The 27977-nt window shown below is 36.4% G+C and overlaps 1 protein-coding gene across 1 annotated transcript; it reads left to right on the forward strand.

The window, feature by feature from the left end:
- The first annotated feature begins 9838 nt into the window (after window positions 1–9838).
- LOC149410602 (dymeclin) lies at window positions 9839–26441 on the forward strand. Its single transcript, XM_089648446.1, has 15 exons — window positions 9839–9974; window positions 12373–12519; window positions 14604–14750; window positions 15212–15347; window positions 15710–15945; window positions 16250–16369; window positions 16520–16647; window positions 18377–18547; window positions 19112–19275; window positions 19766–19891; window positions 20607–20769; window positions 22182–22387; window positions 23082–23264; window positions 23611–23733; window positions 24514–26441. The coding sequence occupies exons 2-15, from the start codon at window positions 12380–12382 to the stop codon at window positions 24655–24657; spliced, it is 2187 nt and encodes a 728-aa protein (XP_089504572.1). The 5' UTR covers window positions 9839–9974; window positions 12373–12379; the 3' UTR covers window positions 24658–26441.
- Window positions 26442–27977: the final 1536 nt, after the last annotated feature.

Consider the following 27977-nt stretch of genomic DNA (forward strand, 5'->3'; position numbering starts at 1 on the left):
TCGAGCAAAATAGGAAAAATATATTATTCTGCAACAATACTTTCGGGACCTACCTCAAACATGATGGGTAATTCTCGCCTGCAAAGGAAACAAATTTACGGTTAACTGTAACTTAAAATATGATAATTCATCATATGAATTTTCAGACAAATTTATTTAACACACACAAATTTATTCACATGATAATTCCACACAGTCATAGCTCATCATATCATAGATTCAGAACTCAGAACCATGTTCAGAACAATACAGATGAATACAAACTAGAGGTGAGGCGTATTTATCGTACCCAGTAAAAGTACCAAGTATTTTCATGCGACACTTTGTACTTGTGACAAATCTCCAAAATACGTTCCAAGGTACTTTTACCAGGTATTTTTGATAGGTATTTTTGATGGGTATTTTTAATTTATATTTTTGGTGGGTATTTTTAGTAAATACGTATTTTGATGAGCATTTTAGTTGGTATTTTTGACGTGTATTGTTGATGGGAATTCCTGAATGGGTATTTTGACGGGTACTTTTTATGATGATTTTTTGTGATCGGAAAAATGTGGGAAATTTTTCGACGAGTGCGCCAGCCTTCAGCAGGCACTCTCCGCCTTGAACCGCCACCAGCTACTCTACTCTGGCTCTTCCTGACTGCTTCTCTTCGGATCTCAACCTGGATCTTCTTTGACTTGGGTCCCCCCCTGGATTCCTACCTCTGCCTGCTTCTTCCCGCACCAAGGATAAAGCAGATTCTTGCCCCGACCTGAGCAAGGACAAAGTAGATTCCTGTACCGACCTGAGCAAGGGTAGATTCCTGCTTCTACCCCGGACCTAGCGGCTACCTACGGACTGATCGGCCCCCTATAATACAGTCAATGTAAAAGACCTAGCTGGTCGATTACAAGATACAAAACGAGATATTTTAAAATTCTAGCAATGTGTTCTTTCTTCGTGCTTATCAAGAGATTTTGGATTTTCATTTATCCCTCCTTGGTCGACAGAGATGAGATTAGCGCCTACTATGGCAAATCAGCGAGCAAACTCAGGGGCGACAGCATTTTATTGTAATAATGGTTGTTATAATACTGTTCTTATATCATTAGGGATATTTCAATAATGTACCGTAATAATTTTATTTGTATAGTAATGTAAAATATGGAAGTACTAACCCTCCCCAATAAAGACTACATCTAAATGCTTCAATTAAGTATATCAGACCGGCTCAAGTATCGGGGCTCTACACCAACCACTAGCCATTATGCCGGCGCCAGACATGTGTTCAAATAAGTGAACACTTATTTGAAGACTTTGCTCACACATTTGGTCACTTATGTGTGTCTCTGCCAGATATGTGTTCAAAGATTTGATCACTTCTTTGAGCTCACAGTTTTCAAATAGACCTCACATAACATGGACGACGATTTGGTCGACACAGTTTGCTTATATTATTTATGTCCTAGTAATTATATATTACACGTGCAAATAAATAAACAAAAACAGCCAAAACGATTAGCGATTCTCATCACGATTCCGAAATTTCAGCCTGTTCGATTCCATAGAGCCAGAAAAAATGGCTTTTAATGTTCGAAACCAAGTCTGTTAAAGTGCCCATAGTAATGATAAATTTTCCAGAAATGCTACCTTATGCAGATTTTGAGACTGGTTTCGATTTGAACAATGATTCTTATAACGATTCCGAATTTTCAGCCTGTTCGGTACCATATAGAGAGAAAAATTGACTTTTAAAGTTCGAACTCAAGTCTGAAATCAGTGCCCATAGAAATGATGAATTTTCCTAAAATGAAACTTTATGCATATTTTGTGACTTTTTAAATTTTAACCATTATTCTTATAACGATTCTAAATTTTCAGCCAGTTTGGTACCATAGAGCCAGATAAATTGAATAATAAATAAATAAGCGCTACTGGGCTTCCCGCAGTGTGGCAGGCATGTAAACATTTTGACTTTGATTCCTTTGATGTGCGCCAAAGAAACCGACACGGAACGGCAAAGCGCACTTAAGTGCGCAAATAAGTGAACACAGTATCAAATGCCCGTGCCACACATGTGAACACTTATGTGAACACTTCTTTGAACACATGTCTGGCGCCGGCATTAGAAAAAACCACTATTAAAACCAGTAGCATTCTCTGAATGCAATTATCAGAGACGGACATAATAAACTATACAACATACATATATACAATTTAAAAACTGTTTCTGATTTTTTTCTCTCTCTTCTATTTTATATTATATACATTTTATGCAACTTTATATCTGACATGTACTCTGTTAATTGTCTATTGTTTTTTGTTAGCTAAATATCAAAAAAGCTCTTACTGTCTCTGTATCATGCAGTAAATCATGTAAAATATAAAACAATGTAAAAGCCTTTCAGGGCGTTTATAATTAATACATAAAATAATTAGTAAATCTAGGAAGATTTCCACGCATTTTATACCTGCATCTAAATTCTTTGCCAGATATTCTGTCATATCTGTTATCGCATTTTCAGTAGAATTATCTGTTGGAACCCAAATTGTTGTGGTGAGATTAATTTGTGCTTATTAAAGAAATTCATTAATCTTACTTTGAGAGATCGGTCTGTAATTACTGAGAGTAGACGGATTTCCTCCTTTTATATTGGACAATTACTTTTTTGAGGCAATTTGCGAATACTCCAGTTCGCATGCTTAGATTACAAATGTGTGTTAGCGGTGTTAAAGTACCTTCTTTTCATTTCTTTATAACATTTGCAGTGATTCCATCTATTCCAGGTTCTGAGTTGGGTTTCAGTTCAGAGGTGATCCTATTAATTTCTTCTTTGTTTGTTGGTAAAAGGAAAAGAGAATTTTTTTGGCTTCTACCTGCTCTGTAATTCAAAGTCTGCTGTCTTTCTATTATTTTCATCTTATTGAGGGACATATTCGCAAGTGTCTGTCCTATTGTTGCTAAGTATTTGTTAAGAGTGTTAAGTCTATTTATATCAGACACTTTTCTGAAAGATGGTGAACGGTATAAGGCTACAATATGTATATCATTTCCTATTTTTATTATTAAGCAATTTCCTTCTGCGGAGCCTTGATTTTTAGTTTTTCCAAAAAGTAAATGATAACTCCATCATTTTGATTATAATTACTTTCAGTGTGGTATAATTTATAATTGGGAATTTTTTTTAGGTTGTGTGTTTCTTTTAGCCATCATCAAAACTAACTTGAACCCACTGTAGTTTTACAATTGGGATATTTAAAGTTAGCAATTTCAGAGAAAGTTTTTTTTTCTGTTAAGACTATACCACACTCTTCTGAACTTTATGATATGACCACAGCCGTGGAATAAATTATTGAAAATATAATTTAATATTCATATTTCAAGTGAATGCATCCAGAATCTGGCAGACTGTAGCCCTAACTGCGACTTGTCTTATGTTACAGAAGCCCAGGTTTAAACATTGAGGGTATTACTGTCTATCAAGTTTAGCGGATGCATTAAAAGTTAATTTTCCCATATAATATTGCGATGAACATAGTTTGGGACTGATCCTTCGGGTGTATTGCAAAGGGCTTAGTCCAACAACACCTAAAACCATCTTATGGTACGTATACATTTGCGAACCGAAATGCGAACCGAGCCACGAATTACGGGAAGCGGCGTTTCGCGCCATTTGAGGTTGCTTTGTTCCTTTCGCATAGGTTGAGGTTCAGTTCAGCAGTTCGGCTCGCGTATGTATACGTAGCATAATACAGTGTAGTCGACACCAAGCACTGTCCATGCTTACCGAATTTATAACATTTTAGCAATAAATTATTATTGACCATAGAATAAAGAATGACACAAAAAGTGCCTTGTGGACATGTTTCGTGATCCAAATGTTCGCCTAATCGAGACATAAATTTCCAATACAAAACTGTGTTTACGAATGGGATGGAGATCTACGATGTCAAGCGAGTGTGAGACAGAGAGCTGGGTTGTTAATTGGAGCATCTGTTTCCTTTCAAATTTATTTGGCTGGGTAATTGGAGCATTTGTTTCCATTCAATTTTGTTTGGCTTGGTTAATTGGAGCATTTGTTTCCATTCAAATTTATTTGGCTGGGTAATTGGAGCATTTGTTTGGATGGGTTAATTGGAGCATTTGTTTGGATAGGTTAGTTGGAGCATTTGTTTCCATTCAAATTTGTTTGGCTTTGTTAATTTGAGCATTTGTTTCCATTCCAATTTGTTTGGCTGGGTAATTGGAGCATTTGTTTGGATGGGTTAATTGGAGCATTTGTTTGGATGGGTTAGTTGGAGCATTTGTTTCCATTCAAATTTGTTTGGCTGGGTAATTGGAGCATTAGTTTCCGTTCAAATTTGTTTGGCTGGGTTAATTGGAGCATTTGTTGAAGGCACATCTAGTTCTAATAATAATTCCTTATTCTATGTTATTGATCTACAATTTTACATAGGTTATAAAATTATAAAGCTGCTCTGCTTGGCACAATCATCCTCGTAATTTAAAAACAGGATATGTTTATACAAGACACTATCTAGATTTCATTTAGTTTGAAAGCAGCCTATAAACATGTGCGTTGAGAAAATGAAGATAATGTTGGTAGTTCTTATTTGAAGTATGATACATCGATAACAGATCTTACAGTTAAATATGACCGAAGAAAATTGGGTCCCATTAGCTTAATTGGTATAGTGGAGCCAGGGCAAGGGGAAGGTTCTGGGTTCAAGTCCTAGATGCGACCGTATCGTTTTTCATATTTTTTTTGTTTCAAATTTTCGTTTAAAAAGAATGAAGTTGGTTTTTTGTAGCAAGCACACACGTCTTTTTTGTTTTAAGAGAGAATCGGCAGTAGCCCTATAACTCTATAGAAGGCTTAAAAATAGACGGTTTAAAACTACAAAAACATGAAAACTACTAATTTACTTTATTAATTCTTACTTAAACATTTTTTATTATTTCTCGACATTTCAATTAATATATTTGAAAACCTTCTTTAAAATGTATTTTGTGTTCATATTCTTGTATTTTTGTGCAGGGAAAAATTAAACCCCTTTCAGTTGTCGCAGTAAGACAAAAATCTTGGGTTCCCAGTTGAGACCGTTACTTTTTATTTTTCTGTGTCTTGTTCTGTTTCATGTTTAGTTAAGATTTATTAGTATTTTCTTCTACTTCAATGATAAATCAATGCTCCAAACATCGGTGGTACTGACCCTGTTTTGCGTTACTATCCATCTTTTTGAAAATAAAAAAATATTTTAATATGTGCATAGCTGTGGGTTTTTTATTTTCCTTTTTCTGCATTCCAATATTTTTATTTTTAAAACATAATTTTTGGGGCTAATGAATGAACGATGTTTGCTGGGTGCAGTTATATTGTCTATGGTCACACTTTTTTTAATGGCCTTGAAATTTCAATATCTAAATGAGTGGTTTATTTATGGTCTATAATATATTTACCTGTCTGGACCGTACGACCGTTTTATCTATGGTCGTCTGTGGTTAAGGTCAGGGGGGTATAACTCCGAGAAAAAAGTGGGTCAGAAAAAAAGACACGATAAAACTCTATGGCTATGTGACGTATATTTTCCACAAACCAGTGCGCACTTCATGCATGTTTAAAGGCCGCTGTCATTGGCCGATTTTAGGCTATTGAATGGGGTTGGCTCCGAATGAGAATTATATTGTCTATGGTTACGCCTTTTTTATAGTTTCTATCCTAGTCGATGGTGAGTATATCGTGTAGTGACGTATATTTTTCAGGAGCAGACTTTTATCTATGGCGAAATTTAGGACCCATGGGCTCAGTACAGGGGCGTATTACTCCCGCATGACCTTGTAACCCTGATGGGAGGAGTTATTCAATACCCAAATTCTTATAGACAAAGCTGTTGTGGCTGAAAGCTCAGATCTCATTGGCTCAGAGCAAAAATTGTAGTTTGATCTCTCGCTCTCTACCATAGCGACTTGTGTAACAGAAAGAGAAGCTAAGCATGTGTTATGCTGCGGTAAAAAATTAACGGTAATTTCCAAGACGCCATTTCGGAAGTCGAAGTCAGTTGAAGTTTTTAGCGTAAATATTTTGAATTTTGAAAATCGTCTAACCCATCTAAAAATAATGTTGCGTGCTAGAATTCTTCAAGGTGATAAATTAATGCCGTGTTGTGTTAAAGGTTGCTCAGACGGATTCGATAATCCGGTGCTAGCAAGAAGCAGCAAGAAATACGTTTGTTTGTAAGTGTCATTTCGCAATTCAAAGCAAAAATACGGTACTTTTGGGATTAAAAAAGAATGCTTGGCAACGCTTAACCTTCCAGTCATCATATAATATCTTGTCTATCTCCACCAACTGAAAGAAGGACAAGAACCCGTTGTTAAATACAGGTACTAACCTCTCGTTCTTTGATGCAATGTTCCTGATTTCTGAATGTACTTCATTGGCTAATAATTTAATTAATTTTCCTTTTCAGACCTATCCGTATTCCGACGCGATACTATACCACGTATTAGGATGCTAAAACTGCTAAAAAAAGTCACGATTACATCAAACAAGGTCATAAACCTCCCCAGAATTGCATCACGTAAGTATTCAGATTTAACCAGCATTTTCCATGATGTTTGCTGACGACAAAGCTGTGGAAATTATATGAAACCCTTGCAGGAGAATTTGAATAACTTCTAGTGATGTGGCAATAATAATTAACACTTAAATTTGTTGAATATGTATTGTGTATATATATTCTTGTATTTTTGTGCAAGGTCAAATTAAATCCTATTAAGTTGTTGCAGTAAGACTGGGTTCGATTCCTAGTTGAGACCGTTACTTTTTATTTTTCTGTGTCTTGTTCTGTTTCATGTTTTGTTTAGATATATTAGTATTATCTTCTACTTCAATGATAAATCAATGCTAAATACATCGGTTGTACTGACCCTGTTTTGTATTACTGTCCATTGTCTTTTTGAAAATAAAAAGTATTTTTATGTGTGCATAGCTGTGGGTTTTTTTTTATTTTCCTTTTCCTGCATTAATATTTTTATTTGAAAATATAATTTTTTTGGGCTAGTGAATAAACGATGTTAGCTGGGTGGAGTTATATTGTCTATGTTTGCACTTTTTTAAATGGCCTTGAGATTTATTTATGGTCCACAATATATATTTACCTGTCTGGACCAAACGACCGTTTTATCTGTGGTCGTCTGTGGTTAAGGGGGTGACAAAATGGGGCCATACAAAAAGCCCGAAGATATCGATCTAGAGCAGGGGTGTCAAACTGGATATTCTTAAGGGCCGTTTATAACATTTGGCGTGTGTAAGCGGGCCGGACTCAATATTTAAAAAAATAAAACCCATACTTAATTGTTAAAATCTTTATTTAGTTAGATACCTATTTATTATAAATTCAGTAAGTTAAAAAGAAGGGTAACAAGGTAAATTATCTTGAGCCGGACACCTGACTTCTCTTGTTTTTGACAAGTTCATTGATGTCGGGTGTCATATTCGTCGTAGTTACTTTTAGAATCGATTGGAGATTTTCATCCGTAAGCCGTGAGCTATGTTTGTTTTTATTTATTTTCATAACGGAAAACATCTGCTCGCATAAATACGTACTACCAAACATACACAGGATACATGCCGCATGATTTCTTATACTTGGATAGTTATTCAAACTCTTGAAATATTGTGTATAAAATGTAGTAACATTAACTTCCTTAAATTTATCCTTTACAATGCTGTCGCATTGGAGATCTATCAATTCCATTTGCAAATGAATTGGTGCCAGTGCAGCATCAAAAGTAAATGGATTGTTGAAAAGTGGGAATTCCATTTTATGCATTTTGCGAAAATCTTCAAAACGACTGTTAAATTCTGTGATCAGATTCAGCAAAAGTTGAGAATACTCATTCAATTTTGTCTGGTTCACTGTGCCAAATGATTTCACGTGAGGGAAATGATCGAGTGTTTGGTTTTTTATGTGAATTTCCCAGTCTTAATTTTGTTTCGAAGGCTTGTAAATGCGAATACATTTGAGTGACGATCAAGTCTTTACCCTGTAACTTTATATTGAGGTCATTCATGTGTTTTGTCATATCTACCAAAAATGCACAATCAAGCCACCAGTCGTTGTCATAATCAATTGGCTTGCCTTTTTCTAACATGAAAGCTTGAATAGGGTCACGTAACTCAAAAAATCTTTCCAAAACTGCCCCTCGACTGTTGGCCGTGAAGGTTAGATTTTAAAGATAATAGTTTGTCTATTCTTATCTTTTCAGTGTAACCTTCAAATTTTCCTTTATGATTCGAATCATAATGTCTCTTTAAATTAAACTCCTTACAAACAGCAATTGTTTGATTGCAAATCAAACAAAGTGATTTACCTTTCCATTCCATGAAAAAATATGCGATTTCCCATTTTGTCTGAAAAACTCTGCACTCACTATCAACTTAACGTTTTTGCGACATTATGCCACGTACCAATATTAGAACTTGAATGAACAACAAACTATGAGTACTTAAGTAATATAAACACTCGACGCGACCGCTCGATGCTAAGGCTTAAACCTGACTGCGCCGGCGACCGGCAACTGCGACCCTTGTGGTGCGGGGTCGGGGGGGAGGGGGCGTCGTGAGTACGAGTCGTGCACCAGACCAGCGCCACCAGCCGGCGTAAGAGAAAAGGTTACGCTCACGCTCGGTGCACGGCGCACCGCGTCCGATGCGCGCGTCTCTTGAAATTACACTGTAAATCAATCGCTTGCAATTTTAAACACGCGTAGGCATCGACTGTCCTCTGAATATCTAAAATCTACAATGAAAGAGTGCGGTTCTGTCCTCCGCGACATAATATTGTCACGTGGTAGCGAGCCGTAATGATGGGACCTGAGTGCCGCATACGGCTCGCGGGCCGTATTGATAGGGTCCGAGGGCCGCATGCGGCCCGCGGGCCGTATCTTTGACACCCGTCATCTAGAGAGTGGTTTATTTATGGCTCAGTACGAAAAACCCGAAGATATTGATCTAGTGAGTGGTTCATTTATGGTTAAGGTTAAAATGATGATGACGAAATTCCCCCTACAAAAAGCCCGAAGATATCGATCTAGAGAATGGTTTGTGCCTTGCCTATGGTTTATACTGCGGCACAAACTGAAAACATTCCCAGAGATGAAGATTTTGATAAAAACATATCTCAATATCTACATGAACTTGGAGAGACTATAGGAACTAGCAGATCACACCACACATCTCGCAATCTACTTCCATTTTAGTCATTAGTCCAAAAGACTAAGCATGGACTAAGCGCAACAAACTAAAGATCGAAACTCTCATGTTGGAAACCATGTCTCTGTTGGAAGAAAGGACCAAGTGTCTATCTAATAATTGGTTTTATATTGATAATGATATGCGTCTATTGAGTTGACAAATTTTGGGTTTTTTCTTTTCAGATTAACAAGTTTCACTTACAAAGTTAGATCTAGAGAAAATAAGCTGTAAAAGTTAATTTTTTTAGTCAGATAAAACTTGCCCTCAGGAAACATTTCGATATTTTTCTTCTTCAAGGACATTTTTATTTTTAACATAGTATTTTTGTGCTAAATAATGAATTGCTGAGTGCAATTATGTTGTCTATGGTCGCACCTTTTTCAAATGCCCTTGAGTTTCTACCTTGTCCTATCACCACCGCACCAAAAGAAAGTCACAAAAGAAAACAAATGTTACACAATAAAGAGCAATAGCAGCCGTTAAAGCCGTGTTTAATAGTAAATGTGCAGTTATTTGAATCTATGGTCCAGTTGTCATGAAAACTCAAAACACGCATTTTATCGATAAAACAGGCGACTGCTCGAAAAACATTAACTGTCAAAAGTGACAGCGAGACGGATTCGTGGCGATATTATATTATTTTATTACTAAAAACAGCGTAAATTCAACGAGTTTCGTTCGCTTTCAACCACTTTCTGGTGATTTCAATGAAATTTCACACCTTTGACACATGTAAGTACAGAGCATTGACATACATTGTATTTCGGCGACGTATTCGGATGAAAACATTTTTTCTAAAGTTCATGGGAAAAGGGAGAGCGATGCGGACTTAAAACATCATTGTACATTTCATATAATGGTGGCTTAGGTGATTAAAATAGTGAATGAATGAATGGCGAGATAATAAATGAGGGACACATGCAATAAGACAGAAAAATAGACATAGCCAATTGAACAAAACACATCGACCGGTTATTTAGCCAGCAAATAAGATGCTGGGTGTTTGTTATGGTATAGGCTGTTCATGCTTTAAAAACTGTACTAGTGTATTCATTGCTTCTCAATGTAATTACTCACCTTATTTGAAAAACATTGCTTATTTCAATGGTAAACTCAGACCGATTGAAAAAAATAGGAGGACAGTTATACTAAACTTAATGTGATAATATGACAAAATATTATGACAAACTGATAATGGACTTTGCATCTTCAGTATTGTATAATGTGGATATGTAAACATGTTGTATTTTACAATCTGACAGTGTGAATAATAATGTTATCTAGTGTTTAGAGCTCCGAATTCCTGAGGAATATGACAGTTGAGCAGAACATACTTAAGTATTTGGCAATTATCCGTGATCGCTGGCCACGGCCAATACGAAATATTTTGAAATAAAACCTTTTGATTTACGTTAATTACTATAATAAGAAACTGACTGGGGTTGGGAAATTTTTAATTTTAATTACGTAAAATGAAAATTCGCTTTCGTTGTATGGGAAGATAGTCATTTCAAATAATTTCTGTCAATTGGTATTCCTGGATAGAAAACGAACGGCTAGAGCCAATTGAATAACATAAATTTAAAAAAATATATATAATGTTACTTAAAACTCCGACAAAACAGTGCCTACCTAAAAAGCATGAATTATTTATTTAGGTATTATTATTATTATATTTAACCTAACCTTTCCTAACCTAACCTATTCTAACCTAACCTCAAAAGGTTTTATTTAAAAATATTTTGTATTAGCCGTGGCCAGCGATCCCAAATATTTACCAAATAGTTTTACAGTAGTATTTACTTACATCAGTTGCGCAAAGCCATCATTGAATAAGGAAGAATAAAATGCAGTACATTCATGCTCTTGTTTTTGTTTTGTTTATGATTGCACCAATAGCTAAATTTTTATAAAATTTCGAAATTTTGGATACAAGCACAAACTTTTGTTTACCCGATTTGGGATTTATAGTAAAGTTTTTTACGCAGCCAGCAATTGCGCGCCATTGTAAAAAAGGACTAGTAATTCGTAAGCAGATTTTATTTTCGAAGACTAAAACTAAGTAGGTGGATGAATTTGTGTATTTAGGAAGCATGTTTACGAGAGATGGGAAGGCTGACAGAGATATTGAAAGGAGAGTAAATGCAGGTAACTCCATTAATGGAGGACTGAACGCAGTTGGCGCTAACAAAAAATTGTCCAAAGAAGCCAAGTTAGCAGTCCACAATGGAGTGCTGGTACCTACCCTGATGTACGAAAGTGAGGCATGGAACTGGCAAAGAAAGGATGAAAGTAGTTTGAATGCTGTTGAAATGAGATCCCTGAGGCGTATGTGTGGTAAAACCATGTATGATCGTGTGAGGAATGTGGATATCCGCAAAGAGTGCAAGGCTGATGTAAGCGTAATGAGTAAGATCAAGAAAGGGACGCTTAGATGGTTTGGGCATGTAGAGCGAATGAGCGAAGAAAGGAGTGTAAGGAGAATAAACGATGCAAATGTGAATGGTAGCAGAAGTCGGGGACGCCCGAGGAAGACATGGCACGACCAAGTGAATCAGATACTTGAGTCGGGCCAGGTCAAGAGTCAGAACAATAGAAGAGTATGTATGAGACGATGTATGAATGTGAATGAGGCAAGGAGTGTGCCAAGACCGAGTTGTTTGGCGGTCCGTCCTCTCTGCCTACCCCTGCGGTGAAACGGCGTGATGGTTAGTTAGTTTAAGACTAAATAGTGATATTACAATGCGAGTTGCCTGTCAGGGCCGGCCCTGAGCCAATGCGGCGTAAAATTTTGGCGCCCCTTGTCAAAACCAGTTGACGTCTAGGTAGGTGATCGCTGTAATCTGTAATATTTGGATGATTTGTATTTTTGTGTAGCGCCGTTTTTGTGAAAAATAATGTGATGTGTTAGGTGTTATCAGTGCCTTGGCACCTTGACATTTCGGCACCCCGAGTGGACCGCTCCAATTGCGCCAGCATAGGGCCGGCCCTGACATTGTCAGATAAATTTTTTGACAAATTACAGAAAGGGAGTCATGCCGCAACGCCATGCAACTTGGTTTTTCCCCTTTCCCTGATGGGCGGGTGTCTATTGTAGCAACGCTAATTGGACTATTTCTTTTGATTTTAGAATCACGATGGGCAGTGGAGTGAGTCACCTCTCCCAGCTGGAGGACTCGGAGCTGCTGGCTGAGCTAGCCGGGAAGGACCACCTTCCGGCTGCTGGGATTTTTTGGCCGCGGTTGCTTTCATTTCATCTGACACCGCCTGCTAATGAGTTTGTTTTTTTTTTTTTAAATTTATTTATTTTTTATAATATTGATTACATTTTATTCTCTTGACTGTCCAACTAGAAAGGATTCCCGTTTTAGGACAGTCAAATTGACAGGTTTCAAGTAATCCTAGACGAATACAGGATTTAAGACTAGATAAAATAAGTATGTTAAAACGAAGATACATAAAAGATACATAAAAAGATACATAAAAAAGATACATAAAGGCGTTTGTGATAAATAATTATCAAATTACATTTTTAGTAACATTTCGGAATCAGTCCTGCCTAGATCCAACAACCATTTTGTCACTATTGGACCGAAGTATGATAATTCACACAGTTTCAGCTGAGAGGGGATTTTATTATATATTTTAGGACCAAGATATGAGAATATTTTTTGATAAGCCGCTCTGTTGCTTGTTGGAACGGAGAGGTCATTCCTTCCTTTACTTCTGGTTTGATGTTTGTGTTCGGCTGTTTTCATTTTATTTTTATTTTTATGAACATGGATTACTATTTTTTTTGTCGGACATCTAGTACATTAAATTCTTTGAATATCTGAAAGGTTTCTTCATGATAACATGTAAAATAGATTTCTGTGCCTTCAATAATGGGTTTAATGTTGGGTATTACTTTTAACGTTCTTCCCTCGAATGTATCACGGGGAATCTCATCCTCGTTTCTTGGAATTTATTTTTATGTGAATACCGCACAAGAGTCTCAACAGTTCCCAATGGTCAGAAGTCAGTGGGACTGTCGCAATCGGGGCATGTTGTGAGGCTGAATGGAATGGGGGTAGGAAGGAGATGGGGAATAGGAAGGTTGGCAAGTACTTGACTATTCAGATCTTGTCACCAAACATGGCTAAAGTAATTTCAAGCCACGTTTCAATTGTGAATGGTAATCTTAGAGGCGTTGTCCCGGTAAAACAGAAATCCTGGGTTCTGTCGATTCCCATTACCTTTTTATTTGTGTATCTTGTTTGTTTCATGTTTCGCTTAGATTTATTAGTATTATCTTCTACTTCAATGATTAAGCATAACATTGATGGGTATAACCTATTAAAGTTTATTTTATTTGATTGATTTGTCTTATTCAATGATTTCTTAATTAAAAACAATATTAATTTTTCGGAATAACTTAATTGAGTAAAACCTCAAATTGTAATATTTAAATATTGAAGACAATATTAGTGATTTTTAAACGAAAATCTGAAACAGAAAAATCAGAAAAGGAAACGGTCACATCTGGGACTCGAACCCAGGACCCTTGTCTTTCCGGGACAATGCTCTACCAACTGCGCTAATGGGACCCCTTAGCGCAGTTGGTAGAGCATTGTCCCGGAAAGACAAGGGTCCTGGGTTCGAGTCCCAGATGTGACCGTTTCCTTTTCTGATTTTTCTGTTTCAGATTTTCGTTTAAAAATCACTAATATTGTCTTCAATATTTAAAAACAATATATTTGTACTGGACACCTACGCCAGTGACATTGACTGTAAAATGCCGGTTTCCTCTCGGATGTACCTTGGGTAAGGATTTGCAATGAAACACAACTTGCGAATGTCGTCGGACAACTGACTGGTTGGGCCAGTTGCTTGCGTATTTATTGGGTTAAAATACAGTTTCTACACGTGTTAATATGTATCAATTATTCTTATATCTAAACAGAAATATTACAATGCGTTATAGCGCCGAAAATTAATTACTAAGGTCCCACAGTTTTGTCAGTAATTCATCCTTGAACTGGCGATATGACACGTGTAAGGTACACATGTATATGACTCACCGTGTGAGATAAGCCTCAAAGGATTCGGCATCGTAAAATGTGTGATATCAGAATATTCATTTTCTTAATTATTTAATAATTATTAGGTACATCCATCTGCTGTCCGGTATAATATTCATTGTATATTTGTGGCATTTTCTAGAGTTTTAAATACTTTTACTGCCACCCTGGTGAAAGACCACCATTCATAATCGAAACTTTGCTTGAAATGGCTTTCCCCACCTTCCTCTACTCCATCTCCTTACCCTTCCCACTACTAATTTCATGCTACACTTTTAATAATATATCACACGTCTTCTAGCGAGGAACAGCTCACTTTGGACAGAATAACAGACACTTTCCTGGACAAGCTGCTGACCAACAACCATCAGTCGGGGAACATTGCTTCTCTGGTGCAGGTCTTCATAACCCGGGCTACCGACTTGTTAGCTTCTCCTGACTCGGAGAAGTAAGTATTACAGTGACCACATAATAATATGTCTCATTAGAATATTGCGAAATCTATGATTATTCGCCCGTCCTGCCTCATCAGGGCGGCACGGGTGATGTTTCCTCCCTTCGCACCCGCATTCCTCATATGAATTGCCTATGAGTGTGTAGCTTAAACGTTCATCTACTCGTTAAGATAATAAGAAAAAAATTCCAGGAAAAAAAAATCACACGAGAGGTTCGTAAACAGAGTGAAAAAGTGTTACATTAATTAAAATGCTCGACTTTATTAAAGTGTTAATATATTTTTGTATTGTTTCATATTTTTGCTCTTCTTTTTTTTTTTTTTTTTCTTATTTACCTAATTCAGTCAGTTAAGATGTTATTTAAAAGTATTTAGCGAAATTTTCCTTTTACATATGCTTCTGAGGGATGTATTGTACCTGACCTTATGGTTTATTTATTTTCTTCTTTTTCCAGCGTTATCCTATCGTGGCAGACGTTGAATGCATTATTCGTGGTTCGCTGCGTGACTAAGTATCTGGTAGAGAATGTGGACGAATCCACTCTGCGGCAGCACATGTACTCTTGCTGGGAGCCGGAGCATAATCATGGAGTTAGTATTCATTTATTATACACTTTGTTATTGACCAACATTTTAGAAGATTTAAAAATTTAATAAAAAAATTTTTTTCGGATAGATCATCAAATTTTAAAAAAAATGTTAAACTTTTCGAATAATTTCTTTTCAAACACCGTAATTGTACACTTGTCCCCTTTTTGCTTAATAAGTAGGTTCAAGCGACATAAAAGACTGTTTTTCAGTGAAGTTTTACAAGGACTTCACTGTCAGAAGTGTATACAAATCCGCACAATCCTAAGTGTGTGTTTTTCAGGGCAACTCTATTTACGCAACCTATAATTTTTTTTTCCTATCTTGAGTCATACGTCCATTCTAATATACCATCTTATATCCAGGCCCTGCCAAAATTAAATGCATCCGATCACGCCAACGGCAACCCCAGTACTGTGCCATCATCGCTCTCGAACCATGAGGTTTCGGAGCCATCCGAGGGTAGTCACGATCAGGTACGGAATGGAACTGCCTCCGAAGTTGAGGATGGGGAATCCCAGACCGCGGGCAAGTACCAGAACGGACCTGTGGAGATGCTGATTGATGCGCTACTTGGTGTCATCATTGATGTTCCCGTCACGTGAGTTTTGAAAATGATTTTTGTTAATATATTTTTTTTTTACTTAATTTCTTATTGAAATGGTGAATATTAATATTAATATTGTAATTGTAATTACACATCTGCCCTGATGATGGACACTGCAATGCTGTCCGAAACGTTGGCTAAAGAAGGAGTTAGCGCAACACGGCATAATACCCCAAAAAAAAATCACTGTAAGAGGTTAGATCTGATTAAGGATAAGTAAAAACTCCCGCAGCTTCCAGTCAGTTAAAACTCTTCTACTGTAAAAAAGGCTTTTCATAATATTGTTTTATGTTTCCAGTGACAGCACATATTACCTTCACCTCGAGGCTATCAACACTCTTCTCATCCTTCTCTCAGTTCATCTATTCTCTCCCTCACACGGACCTGTGTCCAGTGTTGAGAACTCTCAGATATACAGGTACATGTCAACTCAGTATTTTAAATAAACCCCATATTACATGATAAAAGAATATTAAAAATATATATAAAAGAAATATTATGCTTAGGTTTTTGATTATATGATGGCTATACTTTTTTTTTCTACTAATGGTATATTTTTTTATTGTAGGACAATATTTGGCGGTAGATATTCGCTGCACTCCGCACTGCTCATTCGGGCACTTCTCCGGGATGTGGCGGCCATGACGCCACCCCCTCCCCCACCCGCCACCGGCAGCCTCGTGCTGGGTCTGGCTTGTTAGTATTCCATCATTCTTATTCATCCACAATCATAATTTAACCCCCCTACTGATATGGATGTAATGCAGAGTTTTCATTTATTTATTTAGAATTTACGGCACAAGTGCCATTTACATACAAAGTTTTTTTAAATTTTTTTACATATACATAGTGCAGAATTAAATTTTGATGAGAAGAATTAAATTTAGTTAAAACATAACAAATAAAATAACAGTAAAGAAAGAAGCAATGACAATAGCCTGTTATGTAAGTGACCTCATTAAAATAAGTGGCGTTAAAATGTGTTATTAGTGCAGCTTTATACTTTACGAGGGGAATATTAAAGTATCTGCGATTTTAGCATAAAAGTTCCCAAGTGTGTGCAATCTATTTATAACTGAGTTATATTCTGAGACTGTGGTATAATTGTCACAATAATACATACTAGAGGACCTTGATCTAATGGTAGGCACATGAAATTGAATCTACATTAATATGTCTGGACTATCCAACAGATAATTTATAATTTTGTACAAAAATATAAAATCAAAAATTATTATAAGGGTAGGGTAGGAAAAACGGTGAATTAATTGATATTAATAAATTTACCACAGACATAGTAGGTTTTCGCTGAGAATGGCTAAGCTGCTAGCTTTAGCCCATGTTAGTTGGAATAACGTGCCACATCAAATATCCAAATAATAGCTTCATCTCTACATATTACCAGCCAATTACTGGATAAATAGAAAATTCATATTTTTTTCAACAGCACTGAAAGAAAGCCAACATAACGTGATTTTTATTTAGTTACTAAAGTTGAACAAATTAATAAAGATACCAATAAAGGGCACTCCTTTTTTTCCGTTCGTATGGTTGGGGGGTCAGAGGGGGACATCTAGGTCTGTGAGCCAGTCTATAGGGCCCCAGGTGTCGCTCTGCTGATCTTATCAATCCCTGTGGGGAATGAATGTAGCGGGCATTCGTTGACCACATGTTCGGTGGTCTGCACCAGACCGCATTTACACATCGCCGACTCTTTAAGACCCCACCCATGCATCATGTGGGCACAGCAGTGGAAGCACATTATCCTATTATGTAATGTAGATGGCTCTGATTGCTACATTTGTGATTTGTACCGAAAGGCACGGTTTTTTGATGAATGAATCTTCCTTTGAATGCGAATTACGCCTACTTATACTTTTTTGTGTAGAATACGGTTAACATTTCGATGTGAAAAAATGTGCATCATTTTGCATACTCAATTCCTATTTTTAACATGTTGCATATATAAGGGTGGTCAATACTGCGCATGCGATTCGACTTTACGCATATTTTTGAAAATGTGGATTAATTTCTTACCATAATTTTATATTATTATGTGAGTACGGTAGGGTAGGTAGTGCTTATGTGCCAATATGGAATGCCCGCCTCTGTATGTATGAGAACCGGGAGTCTAGATCCAAAGTGGTAGATACTTCAAAGTCAAAACATTGCTTGAAATGCCAGTAGCCCTGTTTAGTGACCAGATCTCAATAGGCACTTCCTGTATATATAAATATATCCCACTAGCTCCGGGCAGTTGGGGCTCTTCTGTTTTGTCTTCTTTCTTCTTGCTTGATGTCAGTAGGCTCTACAAGGGGAAGGAGATCGAATTATTGAGGAAAGGAACCAGCAGAAAGCCATAACCCGATAAAATGTTTCAATATTACAGTGTGAATAATTTTTAATGCTTTTTGTGCGGTTTCAGCCAGCATATGGTCGCTGATGTCCGGCTCTTCGTGGCGCGCCGAACCCGCCGATATGACGACCCTGCGTGCCACCCGGCCCATGGCCAGTCAGGCCTGCCTGCTCATCCTCGTGCTGGCCAACCACGCTCCCAGCTCCAACCTTTACAGGGAGGCGCTTTTTTCATGCCAAGGTGAGACTCTTCGGGCCTATTCTGTTTGATCTCTTTAAGCATTCTGTGCACCTGGTAGATTCAATGTTGCAGGTTAAGAGATTCTTGCTTGTGTAGTGGTGTACTGCGACATAGGACTACTACGGGGTGAGAAGAGACCGCGTGCGAGAGTTTACAAACTATTTTGAACCAGTTTGAATCACTTTTGGTGTGCACAAATACATTCAAATGTTCTCTTTTTAACACTCCTGCTTCAAAGATGTGATAATACACTTCCCCCAAACGAGAATTTTTTGCAATATATAAGTTGTATTTTTACATCACACTTGTACTCTATAATAATTTGCATTAATTAATGATTGAAGACGAGACGTCCATTTAAAACGGTAACGTAATAACTGAGTGTTACTGGAAAGAGCAAAAGGAATATTGATAGACACAATCGCTTCGCTATTTTATGGGGCACTCTAATGACCCCCTTTCGGATCCTAAATGAACAAAAACAGTTTAAACCAACTACATTATATTAATATTTAATAATGAGACAAAATGTCCTGTGCTTTGATTAATTTTATAAATTTCCAGATGTCCAGCAGGCCGGAGCCCTGGGGGTAGAATTTGGGGCCCTGTACCAGGCCACGGGGAAGGCAGCCGACGCAGAGCATGTGACGCTGCTGCTCTACCTGCTGCTGCACAGGAACCTGCACTTCCGCGGGTACTTGCTGGCCAGACCCGATCTGCAGACGTTGGTGAGTAGCAATGGTGGAATTAACATAGCAAAGTTGTGAATACTGACATTTTTCAGCCATTAGATAACATTTTAAGAATAGTGGTAGGCAATATGACCATTTAAATGGCTTTGGCCGTGTTTGGTGATCAAATCTGAATAGCCAGGTACTTCCCTACCTTCCTATTTCGCATATCCTTCCCTTCGGATTATCAGTGGAGTACCAGAAGAAGAATAGCTTTGTGGTAGATACTCACAGTATCGCCCTAGTGAAGGACCGCCATTGAGAATCAAAAAGTAGCTTCAAATGGCTTTAGCCACTGTGTTTGATGACCAGATCTAATTAGCCAGGTATTTCCCAACCTTCATCTTCCCCATCTCATTCCCCTCCCACTCCCTTCAATCTCAATTGGCAATGTCATAATCCCACTGACTATGATTGGTACTCTTGTATGGAATTCACATAAAAAACAGTTTTACAGTGTTTTAATGATTGTAATTTTTTGTTTCAGGTTGTGCCCATAATGAAGACATTGTACGATGCACCTAGCAGTAGCTCACACCATATTTACATGTCTCTCATAGTGCTGTTAATACTGTCAGAAGATGATAATTTCAACAAGGGAATACATGAAACAGTAAGTTATTTTTATCATGGTAATTTTGAGGGTTCCCTTATATATTCACATTTCAAATGCCTTTTTTCTTCCGTGTTAATGTTCGGTTTAGCCTCTAGGTATTTACTATGGTCAGTTGGCATTATTTGCGAACACGGTCAGCATATGATTCTGACAGTCGGTAGATAAAAGCCGCCACCTTTAGCACGGCCTACATGGTGTCATATAAGCTGTCAATATGCACAACGTTTTTTAATAATGTAATTCGTAATGCAGAATTACTGGCTATGTAGCTCTAAGAATTGAAAGAAATGGTATACGCGGTCAATTAATCACGAATGAAGTTGGATTAACGAAATTATAGTATCTAAAGAACTCATTAAATAATTAACTTATGTACCCATTTGACATTTAGGAATTTCAATCCACAGACCGATCCACCAGTGTTGCCATTGCAAAATGTTTTCTTATTTATTTTTTGGCAATATCAGTTTGGCTATCGACAGCGCAACTGTACTTAGGATATTGATATAAAATCATCGGAAGTTAAGCCTATCGATCCAATATTATTAAGTTATCGTTTTGAGCGTGCTAGACCCCCTGGTATCCATACAAAACAGACAAATAGAAAAAACAATAAATATCATTAATGATTGTTTTAAAACTAGCTCTACATCCTTTGTAAAGAACATTGACAAATTGGTTATCTGTGTGTTTTTTTTAAAAATTATTTTAGATTCTCAAGAACATAACCTGGTATACGGAGCGTTCCATTCCCGAGATCACAGTCGGCGGTCTCCTTATCCTGGTCATCGTAAGGACTATCCAGTTTAACATGCTGCGCTCGCGGGACAAATACCTCCACACTAACTGTCTGGCCGCACTGGCTAATATGAGTAGTGAGTAATCTTTTTTCCTGGTATTCGTTGAACCTTTTTAAATTTCAACACCTCTGCAACAATATATAAAATCTTTTCTTTTATCGCTTTTCTTTTGTCCAGAGTTTTTTTAATTTTCATTAATGTACAGATTATTAGACGATTTAAAAAAAATTTCAAACTTTAATGTATAATTACCTTAATTCATGAATGGCCTATATCTAGCATTTGGTAAACATTCCTTTGTTCTTAAGGTTAAACGCGACATTCTCTGGAGTGAATCACCAATACCATATTGTATTTGTATGCCTTTCTTGAAAGAATTCAGTGTTTATTCAGACTGAATGTATTTTAATAAATTTATTAAATTAACTATGAACATGTCGATAGCGTTAATTTAATTATTTTATTAATTATTTTATTAAAATCCACGATTTGTAAGTTATGCTTTACAATATTAAGATTTTTTTGTTTGCCCCCGTACATATGCAATATGAATATGGTTTTGTTCCTATCATAACTCAATTCTTTCGAGAGAGGTATACAAATACATTATTGAATTGAATCACCGATAATAATTTGTCTTATTATTGTAAAGCACAACTTGCAAAAAGCATATTTAAAAAAATAACCCTCTAGTTTAATTGAAATTATTATTTAAATAAATTTGTAAAGGAGCGTTTCTTGAATATATATAAAGTAGGTATCAACTATACTAACAGAGCTTGCCTTTTAAAGCCAGCTTCATTGATGCTAATTACGTCGATATTGAAATTGATTCTGTTCAGCAGCAAAATTGCTCACCCCACCAGCATGACCATTGGCATGTTGGTCCTGCAGGCTGGGAGGTAGAACAGTCTGTGGCTGTCGGTGCAGATATGACCTTGGGGAATATGGAAATGAATGCTGTCCATGATAGTCACCGATTTTTCATACACATCTGCGAATCACTCTGAAGAAATGTGTAGATCACTTCTGACCCGTAGATGGTTCATTCCAAAAGAAAGTTGGTAGGATAGAGCCACTGATAGTAGCCATAAATTTCTTCTTTCCAAAGTGAGGGAATGCTTTACCTGGTGTGGACTCCAAATTACTGATCACTTTCAAGTCTACTCCTTACTAAGGAATTGATTAAAATTAGTCCTGTTCGCCTTTAGGAAACGGCTCAGCTGTCTCCCTTTAGTTCCATATGCACCCTAGGACATTGTGTTCATCTCCCCTCCGTCCAGCCACCTTAGTTATAATACTCTACCAACACTCCTACGTCCTGCAGGTTTATTATAATGAAACCTCTTTTATATTCAGCTATCTCCCATCCTTTCGATAGTCCTGCTAAGTGTACCCGTCTAATTTTTATGCATCTTGTTATTGATGGTTAGTTTTTCGATATGCTATTTTTCTGGTATTCATTTTGTATTTGTATTTATTTCCAGGTGAGTTTAGAAACCTCCATCCCTACGTGGCCCAGCGGATAGTGTCGCTATTTGAGACACTTTCCAAGAAGCATACCCGCCTGGTTGTCAGGGTTCACCGACCACAGGCTTCTCCCTCCACGACCACCGTTATAGAAGCTGACCAAGAAGTGGCCCTCGACATGGAGCCAGAGGAAGTGCTTACCGAGGAAATTGCAGAGGAACTGGTGAGTTACGAATAATGTACCATGTAACCTCTTTACACATTATGTGCTCCTTGTAGATTCCAGTGGCAGTCCGTGACTTTTTGGTGATCTTTGTGAGAGAAGAGAAGAAGATTTCGAGGATTCTTTCAGTTTGGGGAAGAGCAGCATCTCCAAACTCAAAATCTTTCTACAAAAATTGAAGAAAAAAATGATGTGACCACATTGCACTCTACACGCTTTTATTAGATTCAATATAATGTATGTATTAACATTTTCTGTTATTCCTCGTGTATATCTAGCATAACGTCTAATGATGGGTTGTGTCACAAAAATTGAACAATTCATCAAATTTCAAAGTTAAAATTCATCATAATCATCGGCCGGTTGTTTTACAGTACTTGGATAATAACAGAACTTGAATAGGACTTTCACAGTTCTTTCTGCAGTCATGCTAGGGAACGAAGTAAAGTTATCGACATTATCGAAAAAATCCTTTATCCATCGACCATGCTCTAGTACCAGTCTCCTCCAGAATGACCTTTCTAAGATTCAAATTATTTATTTTGTATTATTATCAGTGCCATTGCTTCTTGAATTCGGTGAATTTGATACAGTATATGTGTGGTAATGTGGCGCGTGTTTCTGTTCTAGTTTATTCGAACCCCATACTCATTTTAGGCTCTTAAACTCACACCAACTATAATTTTTTCAACAGCTGCAGGACATAGCCGTTGTGGAGGAGGTTCTGCGAATGGTGCTGGAGATCATCAACAGTTGCGTCAGCTGCCAGCTGCGTTCCAACATCCACCTGGTGTACTCGCTGCTCCACAAGAGGGCGCTGTTCCAGAGATATCGCGGCCACCAGCACCTCAATGATCTCATACAGAACATTGAAATGGTAAGACTTTTTCGTTATGAAAAATGTTACACAAAAGCGAAATACATAGGCGCCTGCTTTTGCAGTGGTTTTTACATTGAAATTTACATATTATTAAATACGAATCTTATACATTTATGAAATTTACATATTATTAAATACAAATCTTATACATTTATGAAATTTACATATTATTAAATACAAATCTTATACATTTATGAAATTTACATATTATTAAATACGAATCTTATACATTTATGAAATTTACATATTATTAAATACGAATCTTATACATTTATGTAGGTTTTACTGCATTCAATTTTGGCTATGATCTATGATATAAATTTTTCATTCTCTTGTACAACAGGTCGTGGGCTACTTCTCAGCACGCCTGCAGCGCGCCCAGGAACAGAAAGGCGCTTTAGGGGCAGCAGAGGTTTTGGCAGTCATCACAAGGGCCGCTGACCACTGGTCCAACGACCGCTTGAGGGTCAGTATCCACTTGATATTTTATTTTCTTTGATTTTGGTGGTCTCCAAACAACTAATTGGCGTATTACAGAGAGGAATTTTTTTCACAAAAAACCGCCCTGTACAAATCATTCAAATATCATTATTACTAACCCTCTGATGGGCACCATCCCGGAAGCGGTAAGTGATGTAACAAGGTCTGTGATCAGACCTTATATATACTTTAGCGTTAGGGGTAGGCATGACCAGGTGTGAATTTAACTGTGCTTATTTTTACTAGGATTTGTGGGTATGTGTGTGGGTGAATGTGTAATAAAAACATTGCAATTTAATGAGTTAGGTGTTGCTTTTTACCTTCACTATTGCATAATGCACACGAAGGACGGTTCAAAACTCAATTCCATTTTATATGCGACAAAAACAACTACCTCAAAACATGTTCTATCGAGTATTCAATCAGGAGCACATAAACCAACTACCTGCAAATATTTGTAGGGTTTCGACAAGAAAACAGTTTAGAAAAAAAAAATCCGCTACAAAATACGAAATCGAGCTGTTTCTGTACCCGTTGCGTTTGCCGTACCGACTTTGAGGACATCATTAAACCGTTTCATTCTAACAAGCTGTAAAAAAAAGTTACGCAACTTAAAATCGAACAGGTCTGGCCAGACCTTGTCGGTCATCATAAGGTTTAGTGTGATTATTTCAATCCTTGTTTAAAAAAATCACATCAAGGACGCTATAACTAAGAAATAACTTAATTTACTTAATTAAATTATTCCTCTTTGTGTTTATTGCAGAAATTCCCTGACCTAAAGTTCCGCTATGTCGAAGAAGATCAACCAGAAGAATTCTTCACTCCGTATGTGTGGTCTCTGGTCTGCGTCCACGGCTCCATCCGGTGGTCAATAGACCCCAGCCTCATGCCCGACCTGTCCTGCTGATTACCTGGCCGTGGTCAGCCAGATCATTGGCTAGGCGAGGTTAAGAATATTGATCGCCTAACCAATATTTAGCAGTAGAATGAGTGGCCAACAGTGGTTTGGCCATTTTAATAATATATCATTAATATTGGACGTTAATTCACCAGGCAATGTTTAGCATAATTATTGGCTAGGCAATGATTAGAATGACGATGGCCTAGCTATATCTGACTAGGCAATGTTTACGTTTTCTTATCAGACTTCAAATAGAATTGGTCTTGATAATGGTTAGATCTTTTTACTATGTATATGATCAATAATGGAATCAACACGTTTATGAGAAGATTATTGATTGGGAAATGTTTAGAAATATGATTGCCTGGCCAATACCATAGAGATTACTGGTTAGGTTGAGAAAGATTGTCTGACTAACCGATGTCTGAAGATAATTGACTAGGCAATATTTCGAATGCTGATTTCCTAGTCAATGTATGGGGAGATTATTGACTGGGCAATGTTTAAAATAATGATTTCTTGTTCAATAATTGGTGATTATTGGCTAGGCAATGTTTAGAATGCTCATTGCCTAGTCGATATGTGGGAAGATTATTAGTTGGGCAAAGTTTAGAACTATGATTGTCCTTCAAATATCAGGAAACTATCTACTTGGAGTAAATTTTACCAGGCAATGTTTAGTTACAGATTAAATGCCTGTAAAAGAAAGAAAGATTAATAGAACACAACAAATTTAAAAAAAATATGGGAACTAGAAATATTATTGCCTAGTTGATGTTTTTACAAAATTATTGCCTGGCCATTCATATTTTTTCAATCATTATTTATTGCCTTAGCGATATTTTAATTATTTATTTCCTCCCTAAAACTTTTACTAATTGCTGCCTATTCATTGGTTTCATTAATTATTGACTGGCCAATATTTTTGTGCCTGGTCAATAATCATGCATTACCCATTGCCTGGCCAAAAATCGACCATCACTTAAATTATTGTACCGAGAAGTATCAGACGAATGTAGTATACATTATTAGAATTAATACCTTTTTATATTCAACCGAATGCTTTGTACGGCTTTCTCTAAATTTCCATTTAATCTCGGTCACAAATCGTCCTCCACACTTTTTCTAATTAACACCAAAATCAGCTACATTCAGCTCCAATAATAACAAAACAGTTCTTCTGATGCAGCGCACTTTACCAACGTTCATATATTTTCGCAGCCTGCTGTGCTAATAAATATTTGACCTCTTTTAAAAATTAATACACAACTTTAAATCAAAAAAAAATTCCCTTCGCTTAGCTTGCTTTCTGTACTCACTGTGACTCACAAATAGCCCTCCAATATTTTTCTGGTACATACATAAATTTGGACTACTTTACGTGAATAACCTATTCTTGTCTGTATTTATTAACTCAAAATTAAAGCTACTACTTGTTCCAATTACATAATAATTTTACCATAATTTTGGAAGTGGCTATCTTTGAAATATTGATTTAAATTAACAGTTTATTTTAGGAGTAAAATTCAGCGGACTTGTCAATCAATTCATTAAATGGATGCCAATTGAATCAATTCCTTACTTATGATATTAAATAAATGTATTCACTCATAGTCACCACATTAATTGAATTGATTTATTCTGATTCCTCGTGAATGTTAAATTATTTCCTTCGGATTCGCCACGTTAATTGATGCATTTCATTCCGATTCATTAGATCAAATGAATCAATTCTTTCGGTTCCACTATGTATTTGAATCAATTCATTATGAATTAATTCATCACAATGGTTAATTGATCCACTGCCTTTAGATTTCCTACGCCAATTGAATCATCATTCTGATACAAGTGAGTCAATTAACTTGGGTTCACTATATAATTGAATCAATTCATTCTGATTCACTGAGATTCACTTATTTTAGATTTGCTACGACAATTGTATCACTTCAAGCAAGTGATTGATTCCATTCTGATTCACTACACATGTGAATAAATTGATTAAACATGTTAAGTGAATCGATTCATTATGTACTTTATAATTGAAAAGAAATTAAATGCTGTCGATCTCATTACTCAAAATGGGGATTCGAAAAAATTGTGTCCTATAACATTCAATTTTCTTTTACATAGTATACATTATATTCTGTCTTTGCGTATGACAAACTTAGGGACTCTGCAATTTCTTCTGTATGTTTAATTTGCTACCATTTCTGACTACGGTTTGTGCAATCTTCAAATGCTTTACGATGCTGTTCCTTGGAAGGCTGACATAACCTTGTGAGTTTTTACTTGTTAATTCTTGACTGCGAATAAGCTAAACTGCAGAAAATCAACATTTAACATATTTTTCACAAATTTGTAGTGCTGTATCTTTTGTATCTCTTCCCATCCTTAGGAAAGTTGGTGCAATGTATTTTAATTTGTATGCATTGTAATAAAATCCTATGCTATTAACTGTAATCGAGCACTTTGGGACGTGTTTTTGAGAAATGTTTAAAACTCAAATAAGATCTCTTTCTTTAATATATCGTCCTTCGGTATACAATACTGGTTTGTAGCTAAGTGGGCAAATGCATCGGGTTCGTCCCATGTGTCGTGGGTTCAATTCCTCCGCTAGCAAGTCCTCCATCATTGAACATCTGAAACTAACATGCAGCATTGTTCTTAGAAGCGGCGTCACTTATTATCCATAAAAATTAACAATTTTGCAAATATTCGGCATTCTGTCAATAAACATACTCAGATAAAATGATTACAAATCAAATCGCATTAAAAGTGAAAACATTGTCGTATGACCGGTCTTTAAAACAAAAAAAACCCATTCTCGTTTCGCATGATTGCACGCTGAACGACGATATGAATTATGTTATTATTTTCTGTTTTATGGATTTACTTGTAAAATGAATTTGACAGCTTATTTATTTAATCACTTTAGTATTAGCAATTTACCAAATAAATTACATTTTGTTTTCATTGTAATATTATTATTGTATTATTCCACGAATATTATATTTTTATTATTATTTTGTGTTTTAAATGACTTATGTACCTTTGTGTAAGATAAAATTTGATTAAAAAAATAAATAATGAGTTAATTTATTTAATGGGGTTTCACAATACATGCCTGAAATGTCAACTACCAGTCTTAACTCAAAATATTATTTTTATGTATAAAAAAATAATCAATTGTATATTTCAATAAATTATATGTGTCTTAAACATGTGTTTTTTTGTTGTTAGGTTAGGTTAGGTTAGGTTAGGTTAGGTTAGGTTAGGTTAGGTTAGGTTAGGTTAGGTTAGGTTAGGTTAGGTTAGGTTAGGTTACA

This window comes from Hesperophylax consimilis, chromosome 27 (assembly GCF_061612785.1).
Source record: "Hesperophylax consimilis isolate HC1 chromosome 27, BYU_Hcon_1.0, whole genome shotgun sequence".
Classification (NCBI taxonomy): Eukaryota; Metazoa; Arthropoda; class Insecta; order Trichoptera; family Limnephilidae; genus Hesperophylax; species Hesperophylax consimilis.

Bases quoted from the DNA above. Each gene is read 5' to 3' on its own strand.
- LOC149410602 (XM_089648446.1), top strand. From the start codon at position 12,380: ATGGGCAGTGGAGTGAGTCACCTCTCCCAGCTGGAGGACTCGGAGCTG. The intron at 16,370-16,519 runs GTACATGTCAAC...TTTTTATTGTAG, and splicing joins GAGAACTCTCAGATATACAG to GACAATATTTGGCGGTAGAT. The intron at 16,648-18,376 runs GTTAGTATTCCA...GTGCGGTTTCAG, and splicing joins CCTCGTGCTGGGTCTGGCTT to CCAGCATATGGTCGCTGATG.